General features: G+C 38.6%; 2 protein-coding genes across 3 annotated transcripts in view; one reads left to right on the forward strand and one right to left on the reverse strand.

Annotated features, from left to right (window-relative positions):
- Positions 1-6,508, forward strand: part of eri1 (exoribonuclease 1) — a 7,740-nt gene extending 1,232 nt beyond the window's left edge. The window contains exons 1-7 of one of the 2 annotated variants that reach the window (XM_046072568.1): positions 7-29; positions 3,380-3,561; positions 3,794-4,010; positions 4,104-4,187; positions 4,297-4,406; positions 4,491-4,605; positions 5,320-6,508. In XM_046072568.1, coding sequence (XP_045928524.1) covers positions 12-29; positions 3,380-3,561; positions 3,794-4,010; positions 4,104-4,187; positions 4,297-4,406; positions 4,491-4,605; positions 5,320-5,562 — 969 coding nt within the window. In that variant the 5' untranslated portion in view covers positions 7-11 and the 3' untranslated portion in view covers positions 5,563-6,508. Of the gene's footprint in view, positions 1-6; positions 30-3,379; positions 3,562-3,793; positions 4,011-4,103; positions 4,188-4,296; positions 4,407-4,490; positions 4,606-5,319 lie in introns of those variants that run through there. The other variant, XM_046072567.1, reaches the window with a different exon arrangement.
- Positions 6,509-7,602: 1,094 nt separating this feature from the next.
- Positions 7,603-22,319, reverse strand: part of lamb1b (laminin, beta 1b) — a 42,606-nt gene continuing 27,889 nt past the window's right edge. The window contains exons 21-34 of the mRNA XM_046072668.1: positions 21,507-21,670; positions 21,085-21,309; positions 20,354-20,571; positions 19,510-19,606; positions 16,087-16,456; positions 15,824-16,008; positions 15,126-15,367; positions 14,685-14,891; positions 14,467-14,611; positions 13,652-13,859; positions 13,186-13,327; positions 11,488-11,664; positions 11,225-11,384; positions 7,603-8,283 (exon numbers count right to left, since the gene is read on the reverse strand). Coding sequence (XP_045928624.1) covers positions 8,147-8,283; positions 11,225-11,384; positions 11,488-11,664; positions 13,186-13,327; positions 13,652-13,859; positions 14,467-14,611; positions 14,685-14,891; positions 15,126-15,367; positions 15,824-16,008; positions 16,087-16,456; positions 19,510-19,606; positions 20,354-20,571; positions 21,085-21,309; positions 21,507-21,670 — 2,677 coding nt within the window. The 3' untranslated portion in view covers positions 7,603-8,146. The remainder of the gene's footprint in view (positions 8,284-11,224; positions 11,385-11,487; positions 11,665-13,185; positions 13,328-13,651; positions 13,860-14,466; positions 14,612-14,684; positions 14,892-15,125; positions 15,368-15,823; positions 16,009-16,086; positions 16,457-19,509; positions 19,607-20,353; positions 20,572-21,084; positions 21,310-21,506; positions 21,671-22,319) is intronic.

The raw sequence follows: 22,319 nt of genomic DNA on the forward strand, positions 1-22,319 counted from the left end.
CTAACCTGAATATGAGAGAAGATGAAAAGGTTGGTGGGACTTCTTTAACGTTAACATAACGTTAGATATGCTGTAACGTTAACATAACGTTAGATATGTTGTAACATTAACCATAACGTTAGATATGTTGTAACGTTAACCATAACGTTAGATATGCTTTAACGTTAACCATAACGTTAGATATGTTGTAACATTAACATAACGTTAGATATGTTGTAACATTAACCATAACGTTAGATATGCTGTAACATTAACCATAACGTTAGATATGTTGTAACATTAACCATAACGTTAGATATGCTGTAACATTAACATAACGTTAGATATGTTGTAACATTAACCATAACGTTAGATATGCTGTAACATTAACCATAACGTTAGATATGTTGTAACATTAACCATAACGTTAGATATGTTGTAACGTTAACCATAACGTTAGATATGCTTTAACGTTAACCATAACGTTAGATATGCTTTAACGTTAACATAACGTTAGATATGCTGTAACATTAACCATAACGTTAGATATGTTGTAACATTAACCTTAACGTTAGATATGCTTTAACGTTAACCATAACGTTAGATATGTTGTAACATTAACCTTAACGTTAGATATGCTTTAACGTTAACCATAACGTTAGATATGTTGTAACATTAACCTTAACGTTAGATATGCTTTAACGTTAACATAACGTTAGATATGCTGTAACATTAACCATAACGTTAGATATGTTGTAACATTAACCTTAACGTTAGATATGCTTTAACGTTAACATAACGTTAGATATGTTGTAACATTAACCTTAACGTTAGATATGCTTTAACGTTAACATAACGTTAGATATGTTGTAACGTTAACCTTAACGTTAGATATGCTTTAACGTTAACCATAACGTTAGATATGCTGTAACATTAACCATAACGTTAGATATGCTGTAACGTTAACATAACGTTAGATATGTTGTAACATTAACATAACGTTAGATATGCTTTAACATTAACCATAACGTTAGATATGCTGTAACGTTAACATAACGTTAGATATGTTGTAACATTAACCATAACGTTAGATATGTTGTAACATTAACCATAACGTTAGATTTGCTGTAACGTTAACCATAACGTTAGATATGCTGTAACATTAACCATAACGTTAGATATGTTGTAACATTAACCATAACGTTAGATTTGCTTTAACGTTAACATAACGTTAGATTTGCTGTAACATTAACCGTAACGTTAGATTTGCTGTAACATTAACCATAACGTTAGATTTGCTTTAACGTTAACATAACGTTAGATTTGCTGTAACATTAACCGTAACGTTAGATTTGCTGTAACATTAACCATAACGTTAGATTTGCTTTAACGTTAACATAACGTTAGATTTGCTGTAACATTAACCGTAACGTTAGATTTGCTGTAACATTAACCATAACGTTAGATATGCTGTAACATTAACCATAACGTTAGATTTGCTGTAACATTAACCATAACGTTAGATTTGCTGTAACGTTAACATAACGTTAGATTTGCTGTAACATTAACCATAACGTTAGATATGCTGTAACGTTATTAACTTACTGAAGTCTGGAAACGGAAAACACAAAATATTTAATACCTTAATGTTTAAAACCTAATTTACTAAACTGGAGTTAATTTTCCAAAAACGTTCCAACGTTAAGAGGAAACGGCTATAAAAGCTGCCATTTTCTTATTTTTATTTTTATCTATTTTTATTATAATTGAATAGCCATCAGGGTTTTAGCATGTTTTAGTCCAATTTCTATAATCACCTGCGCAGTAAACTAAGTTAATCATGTTCTACTTTTTTCCTCGTCATTGAATGTTCACTGATTAATTTTTGCTGGGGGATAAACAAAACAAAACATTACCCAGAAAAATACACATTCATTCCTGTTTTAAATCTTGTTTTATATTTTATTTGCATTAAGATTCGTTTTTTATTGTTGAGCTCTTTGTTTTGAAAGGTGCTAACTTATATAAATAAAGCTGTTATTATTCTTATTATCCCGTTCCCTGCATTGGACATGACAGGACAGGAGTTGGTAGAAAAGTTGAATTAATAAAAGATAATTTTCCGTTCGGATTGATGGATCAAAAGAGTGCTATTACTAAATAAAAGAAAACTGGTTATTTTGACATAATCTTTCATAGCAACTACTCCATCTTCTTATGACCTAAACAATAGCAGAAGTGGCTTCATTCATCCTGCACCATATAGCTCTTGAAACATAATGCCCACTAATGAGTTGTGTAAAAATAAAAGAAAGGTATTTGTATAGTTCTCTTAAGTTCTTGTCAATATACAGATGCGTAACATGATGTATCCAGATGTTTTAATGCACTGAATGGTTTGATGTTTATGAAAATGGTGTGAATAACATATTAGGGCCCTCAAAGTCACATGATCTTCTTAAAATTGCAGCATTTTGTTAGACTCTTTACCACCATCATCAAAACAGGTAATGTTTTTTGAAAGAACGATGTTCATACCGCCAGAAGGGGCTTTTAAAATCTCTGCCGATGAGCACTCAAGCTGTTCTGAAAGCGCCTTAATACACCCCTTTAATAAGACACTTTAGGACACTTTTAAGACACTTTGTTTTTTCTTGAATTTGTTGCCCGTCTGTAAACCAAAGTGAAGAAAGATATTGAGAAGGGATGCATGATAATTATCGATCTAATAAATTATCGGCAGATATTGGACATATTTTCATTATCAGAATCATATGGGAAAATTAAATGTTGGCCAATAATTTAGCCAATCAAACAATGCTTTAACGTGCGTAGCTGCTGTTGTCGCACTCATGTCGCATTGCTGTGCCTGGATAGAGCCAATTACTGAGGGATGTACTTTTTAGTTTTGTTTAATACTTTGAGATGTATGATTTGACATCTTATGTCAGTCCATTTGATTTATTTTGAATTCTTATGCAAAATTTGACTTTGTAGGCTTTATGTTTTATGAAAGCCATACTTTTTATTTTTAATTTTATATTTAAAGAGTCAGAACTGTTGTTGTTATTGTGTTAACAAAATTGATGTCTGTTAGATTTGGGTATGTCAGTCATGAAAAATTAAATTATAAATCTTGCTTTACATGAAATCTTAGCCTTTCTTACCACCAGGTGTGTAAAAATGACTAATGATTAATTTACAAAAATATGAAGAAATGATCGGTTATCGGATCGGTGGGGAATCCATATCTTGCATCACTAATATTGAGTGACTTTACAAGGCTGACTCATTTTTGCACTTCACTATGACATCTCTTTCTATAAACCAACCAGATCTATAACTTCGTTAATGTATGTTATGCTTCTGTGACACATTTTGTGACATAATTCCTTTCCAGGCAAAACCTTGCAGCAGGATATGTCCTGCTGGAGAATCTGATACTCAGGTGTCCCCGTCTCAGTCAAACAGTGACTTCAGTCATCCGGTGTACAAAGAGATCGCTTTGGCTAATGGACACATCAACCGCATGTCCAAGGAGGAGCTTCGGATCAAGTTAGCAGAGCTGCGGCTTGACACAAGGTAATAATGGCCATATTACACTGAACACACACAGTTTAAAAGCATCTACAGCACCGTTTGGTATATGTTTGAAAAACGCTTACACCAAATTCCTGCTTGAAATCAAATTAAATTTACATGCAGAAATCTCAAGCTCAGTTCATAAACAATTTTACCGCTAGTATCGAAAGCCACTGAACTTCACAACATAGAAAAAAATGTTTCCTAAACCCTATTGTCTTTGTTTGTAAAGAGGTGTAAAGGATGTGATGAAGAAGAGGTTGAAGAGCCACTATAAGAAGCAGAAGCTGATGCAGTCTGCCGCTGAGGGAGGACCGACTGACACCTACTACGACTACATCTGTGTGGTGGACTTTGAAGCAACGTGTGAGGAGGATAATCCTGCAGACTTCCATCATGAAATCATTGAGTTCCCCATGGTTCTCATCAACACGCACACTTTAGAAATTGTGAGTTGAGTTTGTGATGAAGGACGGTTCAGTTTCTAACCTGCAGGGTGAGTTTTGTATTTATGGATTTTGTTTTTCCTGTTTATTTTTCAGGTGGACACCTTTCAGGAATATGTAAAACCAGAGCTGAACCCACAGCTTTCAGACTTTTGTGTGAAGTTAACCGGGATAACACAGGTTGGTTGAGCTCAATTATATCAAAGTGTCTTGTTTGATATCAAAGTAATATTCCTATGATCAGGAGTTTTTGTGTACATGACTCAAATTTTGGTGTTTTGTTGAGCAGAAAATGGTCGATGACGCAGACCCGTTTCCTGAAGTTCTTCAGCGGGTCGTAGATTGGCTTCAGGAGAGGGAGCTCGGGACAAAGTACAAATACGCCATCCTCACTGATGGGTAAGATGTTTGAATTCAGTAATGCTGCAGAATTTTATTTAGCTTAGGAATCGTGATGATGCTTGAGTTTTCCATCTTTTTCAGGGCCTGGGACATGAGCAAGTTCCTCAACATCCAGTGCCGGATCAGCCGGATCAGATATCCTCATTTTGCAAAGAAGTGGATTAACATAAGAAAATCATACGGGAACTTCTACAAGGTTTGGGTTGTTTTTTTGTTTTTATAGATTTTTATTTATTCCCCACCAAGGAGGTATATGAACATAGTTACTCCTTGATGTTTTAGTGTTGAATCCATTTGCATTGTTAAATCTTTTTCCCTCATCATCAGAACTAAGGCAAACTAACGTGTTGTACACACAGTCTTGGGAAATGGTCACTTAAATTTCTCATGTGAACAGATTTGTTCACTACCGCAAAAAAAAAAAAGACACTCTCAAGCAATATACTGTTCATATACACAGAGTAATTATTAACCTAATCATGCCAATCCTGATGATCCATATTCTTGATTTAATATATTGTGTGTTAATCTCTTCACAATTGAGCTGTAAACATGTAAACCCGCATTCATAAATGTCCTTAAGAATATACATTGATTTGGACAGATATTTATTGTTGTCATACAGTTTCTGTAGCAAGTTAGACACACTATGTGATATCTTATTTTGGGCACTACTCTGTAAAGGTCAGGTCAGTGATAATATTTTGACAAATTTCATTTAGCACAGTGTCAGTATGTTAATCCACATTTTTTCTTTATATTTTTCTTTATATATTTAAATTATAACCAATCTAAAATTAACAGATTTGTTCCAATTGTTGAGCTGTTGTTAAATGCAGATGTAACATTTAAAGGTTCCTTCAAAAAGTCCCATTAGAAACTCCACCAACCAGTCATTTTCCTCCACCAGGTCCCCCGCACACAGACGAAGCTGAGCACCATGTTGGAGAAGTTGGGTCTGAAGTATGAAGGTCGTCCTCACTCTGGGCTGGATGATTCACGCAACATTGCCAAGATAGCTCTACGCATGTTACAGGACGGGTGTCAGCTGCGCGTCAACGAACGCATGCACGCAGGCCAGCTGCTCTCGGTTCCCAGCTCAGCCCCTATGGAAGGAGCTCCTCCACCACATACCCCCCGCACCAGGGAGTAGACCCAGAAACTGAGGGTTTGTGCACACAGGAGCCGTCTCGACCCGTTACCCCCATGAGTTCCAGGAAAAAAAAAAAAAAACAAGATCCACTAAGCACTTGCACAGTCTTAAAAGTTGTACTTGTTTTGTTTTGGAGCTTAAAAGCTGTAAAGGGTATTTGAGTTTGACCAATGAAAAGGGGTCAATATTTTAGATTCATATCTGAGGTTTCCTCTCTGACCACAGCTCCGTCTATTTTTTACAAAACATTTCTGAAAACGGAGATAACTCCAGTGTGTTGTTTGAGGATTTTTCCACAACAGCGTCAGTGTAGTCTGTTGAACCTCCCTCACCCTGCCTTAACGAGCTGCTAATATTCATCAGACGATTTGATTAAAGATGCCTTTCAGTTGTCACATTTCAGTAGTTTTGCAGGTTTTGCTCCCAAGAATACAACTAAGAAAACAATGTTAAATTACTGTCGTTCTTGACGTATTTTTAAAAAAAACAACAACAATATCAGTGTCAGCATTGGCGTTTAAATCCCCATGTCTGTGTAACCATTGTGTGAGTATTGTAAACAAGAATCCACACAAACGTTGCTGCTATCGCTGTGCTGTTTGAAGTGCAACAACCATCAAACTGTTTGACACCTTTCCAGAGTTGAAAGTTTGGAATCAGTCCTGTGGACTTAAAATGTCTGTATTGAGATCCTATAGTACCACAAGTAATAACAATACATTAGCATATATCGTATAAAAACAGGTGAAACTTATTGATGACCAGATGAAGTCCTTCTGTTGTGAGTGCTGTAGGAGTTAAGCCTGTGTTGTAGGATACTGTCATCTTTTTGTATTGATATTGGATGAATTTGTATTTCATGGAGGATGCTCTATTTTAACAGGAACAAATATTCTTCTGAATGCCAAATAATACAAATAAAAATATGTTTTTCTGTTCTTGAAAATAAGGTTGTCTTTGTTAAAGGTTAAAAATATCTCGGCTTGCATTCCCCCTGTGCTTGAAGGACTTGATCGTTTTTAACACACCTGTTGCATTTTAAGGGAGTTCATGAACATTTTCTGTATAAGTGTTCAGCATCATCAACCCTTCATCGTTGTCAACACAAGACAACGCTGTCTGCAGGCCAGCCGTGTACTTAAGTACAATTTTGAGGTACTTCAGGAGGTATCAGACAGACGGATTGTACCTTTTACTCCCAATACATGTATTTACTACAGTTACTACAGCTACACAGCAGTATATAATGTAATATTAATTGTTAATAATTAGCTCCCCCTTTAACAGCTGCAACATTAGTGATGAACACATTAATGCATCATTAATAATATACATTATTCTGAAAAGAGACATTCTGCATAATGAGTACTTTTTGTAGTATATTTTGATGCTAACACTTTTCTACACTGTAGTATTGCTACAAAATTAAGTAAGTTAGTAAAAATCTGTGTTAGTAAGCACTTCTGCAAAAGACACAAGATTCCATTTTTTCCCCCTGTGCGTTTATGTGGTTGGGATACATTTTGAGGTTTTATTTAAATACTGATTAATAATCAATGTTTTATACCTTATATATCATTTACACAGTTTAGCCAAGAGCCTGAAAACATCAACGGCTTCTTTCTCAACTTCACCATATCTGTACTTCTTCTCTCTCTTTATAAGGAATTGTTCATTTGTGAAATTGGTTCTGAATCAAGCTGCTATTAAAGAGGCCCAAAAACTAATATTTTTGACAACTGAGGGCGAGAAAACCAACGTGCACCATGATGTAGTGCGTAGCAAGTTTAATAGAGATCTTTGGATGCATATGAGGTGTTGATGAGAGCTAAAAGATGTTAAAAAGCTCTGTAGTGCTGAAGAATTTGGTGTTAATTGTCAGATTATGAGGTCATTTGATTGCAACATAAAAATATTGATTAATGCAGGTGTAATTTCATGAAATCATAATTAAGTATTACACATACCCTGGGGAAATGTGAAAAGAATTTTTTGTTTTCTACCATCCACCAAGAAGAAAAGACCAACCGGATGCTTCAGTTAACTTCATTTTCAAATCAAAATTTAATATTTGTCTGTAGTCAGAGAACATTCACATTCCACATAATGTTTCATAGCTTTGGGCTTATTAAGTACATCAAAGTCTTTAATATTTCTCTCATATGTTCAAATATATTTAAATACACAGATTGTAGCATCTTATATAGCTGAGTTGTACGTTCTCTACACATTCTTGGTTTCGAGCACTGAGGTCACAATGGCATTTAGTGGTTTCCTCGTTACTTCAATTCTTTTTATAGTCTTTGGCAGCTTTAATAAAACTTGTCTCCATTGTTACAACACTTTTTGGCGCAGCTGTGTAATATACTTAAAAAGTTGTTGGTGTAAAAGTGTTGGCTCAAAGACAATACACAAAACTTTTGGCACTGACGGTGTTTGGTCCTAATAGCTATAAAATCCTCGGGGAATCATCTGGGAGCAGTGTGTTCTGTAAAGCTTTAAAACATTTGGCACCATTAAAAATCCCAGCCAGTAAACTTGAGAACAGTAAAGAGTTTGAGGTGCTGGAGTGTCCAGGTGATCATCACAGACAGGTGCTGTATAGCGTCACTTTGTGGCTGATCTCCTCCAGGACCCGGCGGACGGTTCGCTCCAATTCAGCCAGCTCTGCAGCTTTGGCCTCCAGGATGCGCTGGTTGGACTGGTAGGAGCTCTCCAACTCTGAAAACACAGGAGATAAAGAGCGAGAAGAAAGCACTTATAAGACGTATCTCTGTGATGGGATTATATGACCGTTGTGTTATTTCAATTATACATATTTATTTATTTAATCAGGTTTTTTACTCATCTGATTTTATTTTTAACTTCTTTTTAAAACACCTTGGTGTACTTTCCCTTTTTGACAGAACTACATAAGAGCTTAGATGATTACATAAGATTAATCTGCCACAATTCTCTTAATTGATTAATTGTTAATAAAATTATTTTAAGTAAAAAGCTAATATATGCTTGTTTTCTGCAGTTTGAATTACTTTGTCTCGGGCCAAGAAAACTGTGATGCGCTTTATTTTTTGCTATTTCCTTTTATTTTATTAATAAATAATTGTTAGTTGTAGTTCTAAACTACAGTATGATGATCCCTATATTTTGTCTGTGTTCTATGTGTGTCTATAGGACGTGGTTATCTGTATATATGCTTTCTTTAAACTTCTGATTTAACTTTATTTTCCTTGTTTTCTAAATTAACTTTGTTGTGTATAAATAATATATAATATCAATCAAGTTGAGAAAATAGATCATTACAGCTATAGCTAGACCAATACTGACATAGATATTTTGGAAAGTCTTACGGTAAATCGGTAAATACGGTAAATCGGCCAATAGTGTTAATTAAAAACATAAACAATCTTGAAATGGATCCATTAGATTAGTTTTTTTAAGAATTGTGATTTGTGAGAAACATTTTACAGTTAAAAAATAAACTTGTCAGCACTCTCTGGAGGACAAACTACATAATGAAGACACTGCTTTTAAATGACCTTAAATGTTATTTTATAGTTATATTCTTATTTATTTTCCAACAAATACACCAATACTGATTTATCAGCAAAAAGCTTATATCTATATGTATATTACTCTATAGCAGCCAATGGTAACATTGTAAAGTAAAGGTAGAATAGGTGTGAGTTTGAGGAAAGATTATGTTGGTTTTTCCTGATATAAACACTGAAGCGAAGCTAATAAAAGTATTTGATCTGCATATTCAAAAAATAAAAGCTCCCAGAAGTTTAATGAGTAAAAAACAACACATTCAACATTATGCATATCTATATATATACTGTATATATCCTTGTTCACCTGTGCAGGGCAGATCGTTCTTCTGAGATTATGTTTTTTGTGGGATCTCCCAATTGTAGGTGAATTTGGAGCAGGGCGTAGGTATAGACAGTGCAGCTGCACTAGGGCCCGCACTGAACAGGGGGCCCATGACGTGAGCGGCCCTGCCAGGTTACGAGCAGGACTTTGTGAGTTACGTGGTAAAAATGCGTCTATAGGCAGCATGTAACAGTAGACACCTGGCTCACCTTCTACTGTTTATATCAAAGGAGATCAGGTGGTATATATTCACTCAAATGTGCATTTCCACAATTACCACAGACCTTTGTGGTTAAAACTAATGACTGCAGTCAGTAGTTTTACCTTCAAAAGTCTGTAGCAAGCAGTAGGCTATAAGGTATACAGGGAGGTTTAAAAAATGGATTCCACAGAATGAATTTAGTCTTATTTGCTTTGGTATTCGTGCCGCATATGAAGTTATGATTGCTGGGTAATATGTGCTTGGCTGCCCAATCTATTCAAACATAAAAGTAGTTTCAAGAAGAGACAGGAGAGAAAAGAACAGGAGGAGAGGGTCGCAAAGCTCCCAAATAAGATTGTTTTGGATTACTGAGGACATTGTCAAAGATTTCGCTCAATGCAGGCTCGTCGGATGCCTTTCAAATAGATGAGTAACTTTACAAATGCTTTTTCAGTGGATTTGGTTTTAAAACGCTGTTATCATTTCGGGGACAGGTCGTCGCTGAGCACCTGTTGGATGTTGTGGATGTGCTTGTGGGTATTAAACTGTGTGCGCCTTAGCTGGCCTGTTTTGAGGACATGATCTTGTTTATGAGTAGGCCACTTTTATTTCTGATTCACCATAATCTTTTGCCTCTCTGTTGAAGAGCAATGTGGTTGCCAAGATTAGGAAGGTTATTGTACTGAAAAAGTCATTCCAGCACAGTGCACACCTCTTGTGTTCTCAGCCGTTTGTGGTGACGTTTCAGGATTTTGACAATGACAGCATTGGCCCTGCTCCTTATAACTTTCTATTTGAATTCTGTACTTTGTAAATACAAAACTCTAGGTGATACAGTTCGTTTCTAAAATCCATCATATGATGGTACTTTAGACTGCTGCGTCCAGGCGCATACAACACAGCTGCAGCAACAGCGCATGTGTGTGTTGGAGAGAAGCACATAAAGAGAACTGTTGAATTTAATATGTTAACATGGAAAGAAATTAATTTAAGGAGCTTTAAAATAAGTAAGTTAGGAATTTACTGAATCTAGGTACAATTTGCAGTGTTCAAACAACAACACATACATATACAATGTGCATGTGTGTGTGAGTGTATGACCAGACTGCATACCCTTTGAACATCACGACGTAAATGAGGCCTAACACGCTACTACCACTTCTCCCTTTTGTCCACCCTCAGGTCGTTTCTTTCACTGCATTTAAATGTCCTCAATATGTCACACATGCATGCATGAACGCATGCATCCCTTTTAACACACGTACGCTCGCTTGTGTGCCAGCGCACGCACAAACACAGTAAATGAAGCCTGCTGGGGCACTTGTTTCAGACCCTTTTTATAGCGCACACATGCACGGTTTTACTGCTGCACATTACTGTACAGTGTTATCAGTTGTTAAACCGTGCACAACGAGGAAACAAGGCACACAAATTTGCCAATAGAGGATTCAAACGCAGTGTGGGTGTGTGCATGTGCTTCGTAACTGTGGAGCTCTAACATCACCTCTAACATCTCAGAAATACATGGTTAATAATCTGGGAATGCACAAAGCATACTGAAAAATGCAAAACTTATTTAACTACCTCCGAGTCTCTGCAGCTTGCTGCTGCTCTGGGCGAGCAGCTCTTTGGCCTCCTGCTGAAGTTCGTCCGCTTTCCTCCTTGCCTTCAACACTGACTCCCCTTTATCCTCCACCAGGTACTTCACGTCCTCAAATTTATCTTTCACCTCCCCGTCAAACTCCTTCACACAAACAGAATAAGCATTGCTGGGATGGCAGCAGCAGATAGTAGCATGTTGTGAGAGTTTTATGTGTTAAATCAAAACATAAGGATGAGTAAAAGACCTGCTGGGCCTCCTCTGCGTTCAGTTTGGCCTGGTCTGTGATCATGTTGCACGTTTCCACCAGGCGGTTGACCTCCAGGTTGTTCTGTCTCAGCAGGCCGACCTCCCTCTCCAGCTGAACCAGACGACCTGTGGTGTTGCTGAGCTTCAGCTCTGATATGGACGTCTCTGACTCCACCTGATAAACACACAATGAAGCAAAAGATAATGGTTCTGTTTCATTTATCTGCACATGAAGCTTTAATTAGCCAGAGAAAAGAGGGCTGTCACTTCAGTATAGAATTTGAAAAAATTGATAGAGACAACTGTGGCCAGATGTTACAAAAAAAACAGACAATGGACGTTTCTTTTTATGCCTCAAAACCAATAAAATTCAAGGCATCAAAAGTCACTACATTTTATTGGCTGAGCTACCTATTAAAGACATGAGTTCACAAGGTAGGGAGCTTTGTTAGAAAACTGTTTCTTCAACTTTTGAAGGAGAGAAAATTAATTGTGTAATATGTTGTATAGAGACCATTCATTAGAGCAAGACATTGCTCTGTGAGTGAGATATTGGTGTTTTGTAGTTCGTCTTTGGGACAGTTTTTGTAGAGTTTACAGTAAGAGGTAGTTTCCGTCCAAATTTAGCATAAATTTTGCATAGATTTTAAGAAAATTTAAGCTTGTTTCCAACCATGACGAATATCAGGATAAAAAGTAGGTGGCATTAATTCACCAGTAAGGGCCATTAAACCATTGCAGAAAAAGAGGGTGTAATGGCGTGATTCAAATTAATGAAAATAATATAGAAGACATGACAGATAAATGGCATTTCTGTTTGTTTAATGTATTAATGCGAAGAAGCTTGCAGCCTCTTCATCGCTCCACAGATCTGATGTCTTCATCTCTTCAGCTGAAGGTTAAGTGACGTTTAAGTCACATGCTTCATGTACGTCACGGTTAATTCTCCAAGTCTGTTTCCATTTGCTTTGTTGCATTTTGCTCCTATCGATACACCAACTTTTCCACCTCAGACAAGCAAAATTAACTTTTTATGCAATATTTTAACCTTTCTTTTGTCGATTCCACTCAACATGCTTACTGTATTTTTGTTGATAAGTTAGTTAGGGCTTCAGTTTGGATTATGTTCAAAGAAGAGTTTAGTTAGACCAAGTTTTGTTTTATTAATTTCATTTATTTTTGCACAACCACTTTGTCCTCTTTCTCACATGTGCAGAGAACCTTATTTGTCGATGCAAATATTGTTAATGGTCAAATAAATACCACACATTGTAATTCTGATTTGTCTCTGTTCTTATGTTAACTGTTTTTGTGTTACTTATTTCCAAGTTCCCGAGTTAACATCAGGGTTGTCATTAAAATCGACTTTTTGTTTTTACAAATTCCAAATTTTGCATGTTGGAGTTTCTCAAATGTGAGAATATCTTCATGTTTTTTTGATTGTTATTCTGACTTAGTAACTTTAAAATTAGTTTGGGTTCTGGCAAATTGTGCTGGACATCATAAGTTTTGACAATCAGTGGTTAAAACCATCCTTATAGTTGAATCACCGATCACATAGAGACTAAAACTGGTCTGATTTTATTTATAAAACACCAAAACTCTACAAACTGATGGTGATTCTATAAGCTAGCTAACAACTAAAAAAACTTTTTTAACCTGTATCGTAACCTTGGAGGTCAGAGGTCAAACTCACAGTGATCACCAGGTCCAGGGTGGCTTTAGTGTTGTTCTGGGCCAGTCGGATGGCGTCCATGGCGATACTCTGAGCGCGCTCAGTCTCATCCAGGGCTGCCTTCACTGTGTCTGCTGTCTCCTTCATGTTAGAGGCCTCCTCACTGATGGACAGATAGTGTATCTGTTAACACTCTTAATCTGTGTTTACACTGAGCATGTTTTATTTATAGTAACGTAACTTTATTTATAAATCGTTTAGAGACAAGCTGAGAAAAGTTGAAAGTGCTGATGTGGGGATTTCACAAAGTATCTCATTTATGTCTGTTGACATTTGTAGTATCTGTATCATCTGTAGTATTTTTAGTGATTTACAAGAAAAAAGGCACAAACAAGTTGGGAATCACCAGTAAATCACTTTACATGAAAATAGTCTTTATTGTAGTGTTATGTCTTACAGCCAATCCAAATTTAAGTGTGCATGTTACCTGGCAGCCTTGGCCTGTTTCAGCAGCGTCTCTGCAAGCTGGATGTCCTCAGCGCTCTGACTGAGGATCGTCTCCACGCTGGTCAGAGTGCCGACTTTCTCCCGGATCTCCTTCGTCAGCTCCTGCAGCTTTTCTGTGGAGGTCGGCATCTCCAGAGCCAACACCTCGTTGGCCACCGCCTCAATCACTGAAACATCTGCCTTGTCACCTGGATTCATAAGAAACAAAACATTGTTGGTGCTTTTTTCCCATGAGTTCTCAAACAATAAGGTTATCTTTAATGGATACCTTTTATATATATTGAAAATCTAAAGAGTGATTAAGAAAAGACTGTACAATTTATTTTTTTTTACCAAACTCCCATTGGGATTATGTGTTATTTTTAAACATTTGAACACACATTTTAGGTAAACTTCAGACTTAAAGCTAACACCCAAAATTATTAACCAGTGTATTAAAAGACTGAATAGGCTTAGTCCAATAGATTTAGGCACATCAATTTTACATGTTGATCATATCATAGACTTAAGATAAAGGTCAATTTCTCCATATGATATATTGCATTGACAATTGCAGTCCAGTTGTAATTTGTTGGAAGATTTGCCTGCATCCATTTCATTATCCATTTACTCCAAAATACAAATATGGCTTTGTTAATAAATCATTCAAGCTACAAAGGTGTTCAAAAGTAAGAGTTATGGCTCAGAATATCTAATAAATGCATGATATTTGAGCTGCCATAAAACAAGAAGTCTCAAAAGTAAAAGTATGTCCCTGTAGACCATATGGAGAGTCTGTGTTTGTGGCGTACTCACTGGTTAGCAGGTCTCGTATCTCTTTGATGAGGTTGCGCAGCTGATCGTTGCTCTGCTCCACTCTCTCTTTGCTCTGGTTGGATTTGATCAGCACCTCCATAGCGTTCACCTTGGCCTCATTTGCGCGGTTGTTGGCTTCCCACACCTGACCACAAAGAAAATCAGTGATTTGCTCACATCCATCTTGAGCTATAAGAAAAATTGACACATTTACTCACCATCCTGGAGAGCTTGTCCACTTCCTGCATCGCTACCACAATCTCCTGGTCCAGGTCTTTGGCTGATTTGAGAGCAGTTTGAGAAGTCATGACAACGCCTCCACATTCTTTTCCGCCGCACTGAGGTGCTCCGTCCTCGCCAACACAACCCAAACCACCGCAGGGCGAGCCAAGGCAGCCGAGACCTTCTGCTGCACCACCACATGTCTGCAGAGAGATAATAAACACAAAGTGATTACATCAACATACAATGTAAGTGAATATTTAATCAGTTTTATGTTGGATTTTTGTCATAGGCAAGTATTTCGCCAGCAATGTTCAGCATTAAGATCAAACTTTACTGAGGAAAATACATTGTTGGCTCTTTATAGTAGAGACAATAAAGAAAATATAACCTGTGTTGTTGTTTTCAGGAGGATCTAGTCCCTTGACCTTTCTCACCTTCTGGCTTAGTGGTGACGGGTCAAATGTATTCAGCTCGCTGGACAGTGTGTCCAGCTTCTGTGCGTTTCTTTGGTGCTTGCGGTCAAACTCCTTCTGCCTGCTGCTCAGTTTGTCCTCCGTGGCTTTCCGTACTGTGGCTGACTGCTCCAATGTGTTTCTGGGATTACTGGTCGAGGCGTTGGCACGGAGCTCTGCCATCATAGACTTCATGTGTGCAGATGCAATGGTGTCCATCGCACCTGAAAACACACACCCACACATCAAAGGGTTTCTGTCTGTCTGGGATATCATGGAAGTCCAGTAAAGTTAGGAAATTGGATAATTTACTTATGGGAATATCAGCACCAGTATGCTAAGTGAAACTGGGTTACTTGACAGGAATATAGTAGCATGTAATTTTTATTCAATTATTGGTGGTTTTCAGGTTTAGTATGAATCAGCTGTTTTGCCCCATCTTTCCACCAAAATTAATTGAAATCTGTTCATATTTCTTTCAGATAACAAGCTAACTAACTAACAGTCATTAAAAATAGAACCAAAGTTTTAAAAACACACACTGCCGTTTTACGAGACTCCAGGGTGAGAAAAAAAGGATGAATGTGGAGGAATATGCTGATGACACACTTGTTTCCCTGTTAAAGGTTTAAAAAAAAAAAAGACACACACTGTTTCTCTCCTACAGTCCTGTTCCTCACCCTGGATGTTGGCATTCTTGGCGTTGTACACTTCCTGTCTCAACTCCTGGACACTCAGCTCCAGCTGGCGGGCCTCATCCATCAGTGCATCCAAGTTTGCACTGGTGGCGTTGGCGTCACTGTGGATAAGGTTCAAGGTCTCCTCTGTTGTGTTCAACTTTCCGTTTAGGTAGGACATCAAACCCCTGAAGAAAAAAGTTTGTTAAATTTAAACAAAAAGGTGTCTCCTACATGTCTTTGCAAATCTCTGTTTATGTACATACGTAATCTGATGCATCAGATCCTGTATCTGCTCCAGCTTCACTGCTGCAGGGTTGCTCTCGACTATTTCTTGGACAGCCTTGGCGTTTCTCTCCAGACTGCTGACTAATTCTTTGTATGGTGCCGTCACCCCGCTGCTCATGAGCTCTGTTACTTGGGCCTCCAGACGTCTGGTTTGATTGGTCAGCTCGCCGACCAAGGTGTCCCAGACAGCAAAGCACTGGTGGCAGGGTTCACAGGCAGGGAACTCACCCTGGTAGCCCCTGGCGCACTGGTCACACCGTGGGCCGGACACACCCTCCACACAGGTGCACTGACCTGTCGCACGATGGCACTGCTCGCTGGAGATTCCCCGAGAGTCGCAGTCACAAGCTGGAAAACACACAGAGAGGAAAGTCAGTAATTACAGGAATCCAAATAAATCCAGGAAATATAAGAATTGCTTGTAAGTTCCAGCCCCAGATAGTTTTGAAGAGACCTAAAATTACTGTAAAATGTTCTTTTAATTTATATACAGTAATTTATATAATAAGTTTCTCTACATGGTGGTGTAATGCTTTCACAAGAGAGCCTTTTCTCTATTGGTAATAAATTCTGGTGGGAAAGTTTGTTAAATTGTTATATTCATTCATTTATTTATCTATTTTCCTGGGCCTTAAAAGTATCAAATCTCAGTACACAACATTTAAAACACTCTTGTATCTGCCTGTTTAAACCCCACATTGTTTAACTTTAAGTTACTCACTTTCCCTCAGTTCCCTCAGTTCTACATATTACCATAAAAAAATACTGTGTTCTCAATAGTAGTTCCAGCTCCAAGTGCATCTAATAAAACCTTACAAAGATGAAAGTGAAATAAAGGGCAACTTACATATGCATATATAATGGAAATAAAAGTGAAACCATGTCATTTATCCAACTGTATTTCATTGTTGGTTTTCCATTTCATTTGGTATGGAAGGTCAATACAAAACCTGGACACTAAGGGAGCATTATGAACTAATTTTCCATTTAAGGTGGAAAATTATACTCATGTACAGTATTTGTCCTTGTCCCTGTACATTACCTGATCAAAAAAGAAACATCTAATTTTATAATTATATTGTCCACCTAAAGCTTGCTTGAGGCCTAATGGATTAATAATAATCGAATTTAACTAACCATGGACAAGTATGACTTGAATGACTAAGAATCTTCGGTTATGTGAGATGCGTGGTGTTTATGTCTCCAAGGGAAATGAGCTATTTAGAAACAACATTTATTCAACCTCCAGCTCCTCCAGTAAATAAACTTTCACATGAACAAGAACGTGAAGGTCATACTGACCCCTCGAGTGTACTACACAGCGCTGCCATTCCTCCACAGAGAAGAGGAGGAGGAGGTTTGGTGTAAATCAGAATGAAGGAATGCAGGATTTGAGAGGTTTTTTCCATCAGTTTGCTACATTTATTTGTGTGATTTATGGAGCAGAAGGTGAGGGTTGGGTTTGAAGTTTTTTTTTTATCATGGTGAAATAAAAGAAAGATGCAGACAAGATAAACGTTTTTACCTCTGACATCTAAATCTGGACATAACAACCGCTCAGCTGTGGTGACATCTTTAAAGGCTTTAGTATCAACACTGTCTCATAGAAATACACTACATGGTGCTCCAATTTCCCATGAATTTGCACATTAGTGTTTCATCTGTGCAGACAGAAAGCGAGGTCCAGCTGGTTTAACAGCTTAAGAAGCCTTTAGGAAATACAGTGGGAATAATTTAGGATTCCTGGGTCCTCTGGGTGTTGGTGCATGACGAAAATGGGATGCCTGGGAGTTCTGGAAAACATCTGGTTCTCATGAGCAGGGAACGAGAGGTAATTCCGAGATCGCCTCCCTTTCCTCGCCCTTTTCTGTTTCCTACTCCCTCTCTCTTTCCTCAGAGGGTGAGCCAGCTACTGTGAGGTGCACATTTCTGCAGATAGACTCTCCAGCACTTACCAAAACTTTCAGGGATCAGAGACCGATCCTGTTGTTGTTTGACATTCATGCCAATAAAGCTGAATTGAATTGCCGACCAGCATCTCGCTGATTCACTGCTGCTGACATGTAATCTGTGTCGAACAAAACCAACTTATTCCAAAGCCATTTCACAGTAACCACTGGTATGCTCCCTCATACACAACAGCAGAAAACCATGGAAAAACAATATAAAACCCAAATCCTCTAACATGGTGACTCAGAGGAATACAGAAAACAAGGAAACAGTACAGTCAGGAAATACTACGAGAGTGATGTTGGCTCTGTGCTCCTGCACGCTGGTTTGAAATGAAACAGCATGAGATTTAACACTGTTAAGAGTGATTACATCCTCATTAGGTGAACAGTGTAAGACTCATGCACTTTCTTATCCATAGTCCCCCTGTGTTAGGACAATGACCTTAAACATACAAACAAGGCAGGAAGTTCTAGGCTGGCCAAATCTTTTACCTGACTGTTGAAACGAATGTCAAAAAGCTCCTGAAAAAAAGCAGGAACTGAATGTTGCTGCAGTCTAGGCCTGACTGAGCATTACAAAAACCACAAAATACACCCCTCGAGTGTACTACACAAAATACAATAAAGAGAATTACTAACCAAATATTTAACTTCCCATTAACTGATTATTTTGGCCACTTGCGGGGAAACAAGCTGTAAACACAGCATTCATGTACAAGCTGACTATTTACACATCTGGCTGTTACAAAGGAACATCAGCATTCCTCAGGAGTTATGTTTTTTTCTCTCTTTCAGCTCTGTTTTTACATTAACATTTACTCATTTGGCAGACGCTTTTATCCAAAGCGACTTGGACTTTGGTCTCTACCAACGCCTGAAGGAAATATTTGACTCTTTAACTGCTAAATGCTCCACTTTGGGTCACGCTGGTGGGCACATCATCGTTTTATCTACCATAAGGGCATGCAAGAGGGCACTGTTGTGGCGTTTTTTCAAGCACAGGGGTCCACCAGTGTTCATCAGCCAGTTGCTAACTGTGTCTGTCTGCTGTTTGGTGATGGGCAGTTAGTGTACAGGTTTAATTAGAGAGAGCTGCCTGCTGTGGCTTGCAATTGAGCTAATGAGTGCAGTGAAAGTGAACCCAAATAGTAAAGTTGTGAGGCAAAAAACAAATGATGAGCTTAAAGATGTTACGGGTAGTCGGTGGTAATCCTCTGTGGGTTTGTTACCACAAGTGACACCTTTTAAATAAAACTAGTCATTTGACACAACTGTTAATGTAACTTTTTGATTAAAGCATTATAACTTGTATTATACTTTATGTTCAGATAAAATAAATAACATAATTAGTGAATGATGGAAGCATGTCAGAACTGACTTTGGATCCTCCCAGGTCTGTTGGGTAATGTTTTTTTGTTTGTTCATATATTGGTGAAAGGTAGTGCCTACCATTACATTTGACCTCTGGATCCCCCCAGAAGAACTCTCTGCACTCCCGACACGTCTTGCCACCAAAACCGGGTTTGCACGAGCACTGTCCTGTGACCTACAGGAACAACAAAAACCCAAAGAACGCCAGGTCAACAAAATATTGTAAAATATTATCAGACAGTAACACTTTTGTGTCTAGAATAGCTGAACTTTTGGACTAACGCAGTGTGTTTTATGTCTTTTCTTTCACATGCAGACACAATAGACCTTTGTAGTTTGATATAACCCGGCCCTCTTAGAGAAATGTGTATTCAGTTATTCCACAGTGTATTCTGAGACTTCCTTCCTCTGATGGAGAGCAGCCAATAAACACAAAAACCCAAATGTTTGTGTGTGTGTGTGTGTGTGTGTGTGTAGCTGCACTCTATTCTGTACAATGTATGTTTGTGTGTACACACGTAGATTTGTGTGCACGAGTAAAACGGAGCTGCAGAGAAACAGAGAGAGAAGCAATTCCCAAACAGCTGGGGTCCATATATCAAAAAAAATATACAAACACAGGCCTCTGTGATTAGATGGGTTGGTCACAGTGACTTACTGTCACCCTGCAGCTTTGCTCTCAATGAAAATTGTTTGGAAAATGTCCTGGCCAGTACCCACATTGTGTCAGGAAAACTGTGGCAATAACAGTTCATTGAGACACAATATTTCCAGGTTCAACGCTGGGATTAAGTTCAGCTATACATCATAACGAGGGGGAGAAAATTGGAGCAGCTGCTTCAATGCATGAAATGATGCAGACAGATGTTGGGACTCGGTGAGCGGTCATGGCTCTTGGTTTTCATCACAGTGTCTGACTCACCTCATTGCAGGAGGATCCGAGGGAGTGGGCGGGGTTGCAGTCGCAGCGCTGGCAGCCCTTCCCGCTGGCGATGTTCCACGTATCGGCAGCACAGCGGTCGCAGTTCTGACCGACCACGTTCGGCTGGCAGGGACACTGGCCGCTACGCTGATCACACTGACACTCGTCAGGGGACGAACAAGCCTGAGGTACTGAGCCCTCGGGGTAACACATACACTCTGCACAGAGGAGGAAAGAATACGTTTTTTCAGAGATGTTCCAAGCAAGCCAGAGACTCTTTTGAATGTCCTTCAGAACTTTTCAAAGTAAAAGCTCTTTGTAAACTCGACATATAGCATTGCTGCAAAAAATGTTCTCACGCTTGTATTTTGGAGGCAGAATCACTTATGAAGAAGTTATTGTGAGAGTAACTGTGGCTGTCATGAATAAAATCTATTTCAGCACAATTTATTTTTTTCTATGCTATCAAAGCAAGCTGGCCTATTGCCGCCCACTGATATACAGTTTGCCGACAAGTAACATGACAGTGAAATGTTTCAAAGACATGTTTGAGATCATTTAAAAAAGTATCTACCCACCAGAGAGCACTAACAAGTGTATTTTTTTACTCTAAAATATCAGTACATATCTACCTACATATAAACATAGAATCAAACATGCTGAATCATTTGCATGTAAATATTCCCTTACATACAGTAAGTCAGTGGTGCCACATTAACAGCTGTACTCACTCCTGCAGCTCTGAGTGGCGGCGTTGCCGTAATAACCCAATTTGCAGTGCTGACACCCGTAGCCCTGAGTGTGGTACAGGCACTTGAGACAGGCTCCCGTCCGAGCGTCACAGGACTCGGGGTCGTGCATGTCGATGTTGTTGTTGCACTGGCAGGGCATGCAGCGCCCACCGGGCACCAGCAGGTTCCCAAAATAACCAGGAGCACACTGGTCACACCTGGCACCTGGATAAGGAAAGGAAACATGAAGTAAATGAATGTCAGAGAGCACTTTTTAAGTTCTGCAGGTTAATTAGGGACATGAAGTTTTGTTTTGGTTTGTAACATGTGATATGTGGGGTGAAGACAAGCTGCTTACATAAAAACAAATCTGGTATTACTCTTTACTTTGAGCTGCTGTGTGTGTGTGCGTGTTTATATACCTTTGTATCCAGGGCTGCACACACACACCAGCTGGTTAGTGTTAGCCAGGAGGTAACAGCTATCAGAAAAGTGGCGTCCACTGCGCGGCCCATCGGGGCACATACAGGGGCGACAGTGGCCACCTGAACCCAACTCTGGGTCACCATGGTAACCATCCAGACACCTGGAAATAAAGGAAAAGGTAAAGTAGAGAGACTCCCAGATCCCTTGACTCCCTTGAATTCCTCTGATTTAGCTTTCTGGGTCTGCCTGGTGGGAAATGTTAGTCAAAAGTCAGTGTTTTCACAATGACACCCTGGAACTGAGGAATTAAGAAATGAACAACTTAAAGCCTAAACTCTAAGCTTTACAACCCATAATAAAAAAGTGTTGGATGGAACAAACTTACTATGATTGGCTGGCCTACCTACGTACCCGCACGCTCTCAGTTAGCAGGGGGCGACTCCACTGGTTGCAGAAATAAGTCTGATTGCATTGGATTCTGTGATAATTTGACCCTACTTGTGGCCTCAGTCTTCTGTAATACAGCATGATGCTCATTTTGTAAATTATGGTCCCATTTAGAGGAAAAAGTGGCTACCACAGCAAGAGAAGTGAATGTACTCACTGCTATGTGTACGTTTAACTAGCCCTGAACTTTTTTGGGTGTTGTCAGTGTTTTTTGCCTGAGTGTTTTGACCATCTCAGTGTCTTTTTAGTTCCCGAAAGTTAACTCATTTTGGTTGCCTAAAAATGTCTTGTTCAGCAGTCGGTTGTATTGAAAGGAGTCGGCTGTTAATTTCTTCCAACGAAGGTTAAAGTCAAGGGCAACT

The sequence above is a fragment of the Micropterus dolomieu genome, linkage group LG16 (assembly GCF_021292245.1).
Source record: "Micropterus dolomieu isolate WLL.071019.BEF.003 ecotype Adirondacks linkage group LG16, ASM2129224v1, whole genome shotgun sequence".
NCBI classification, from domain to species: Eukaryota; Metazoa; Chordata; class Actinopteri; order Centrarchiformes; family Centrarchidae; genus Micropterus; species Micropterus dolomieu.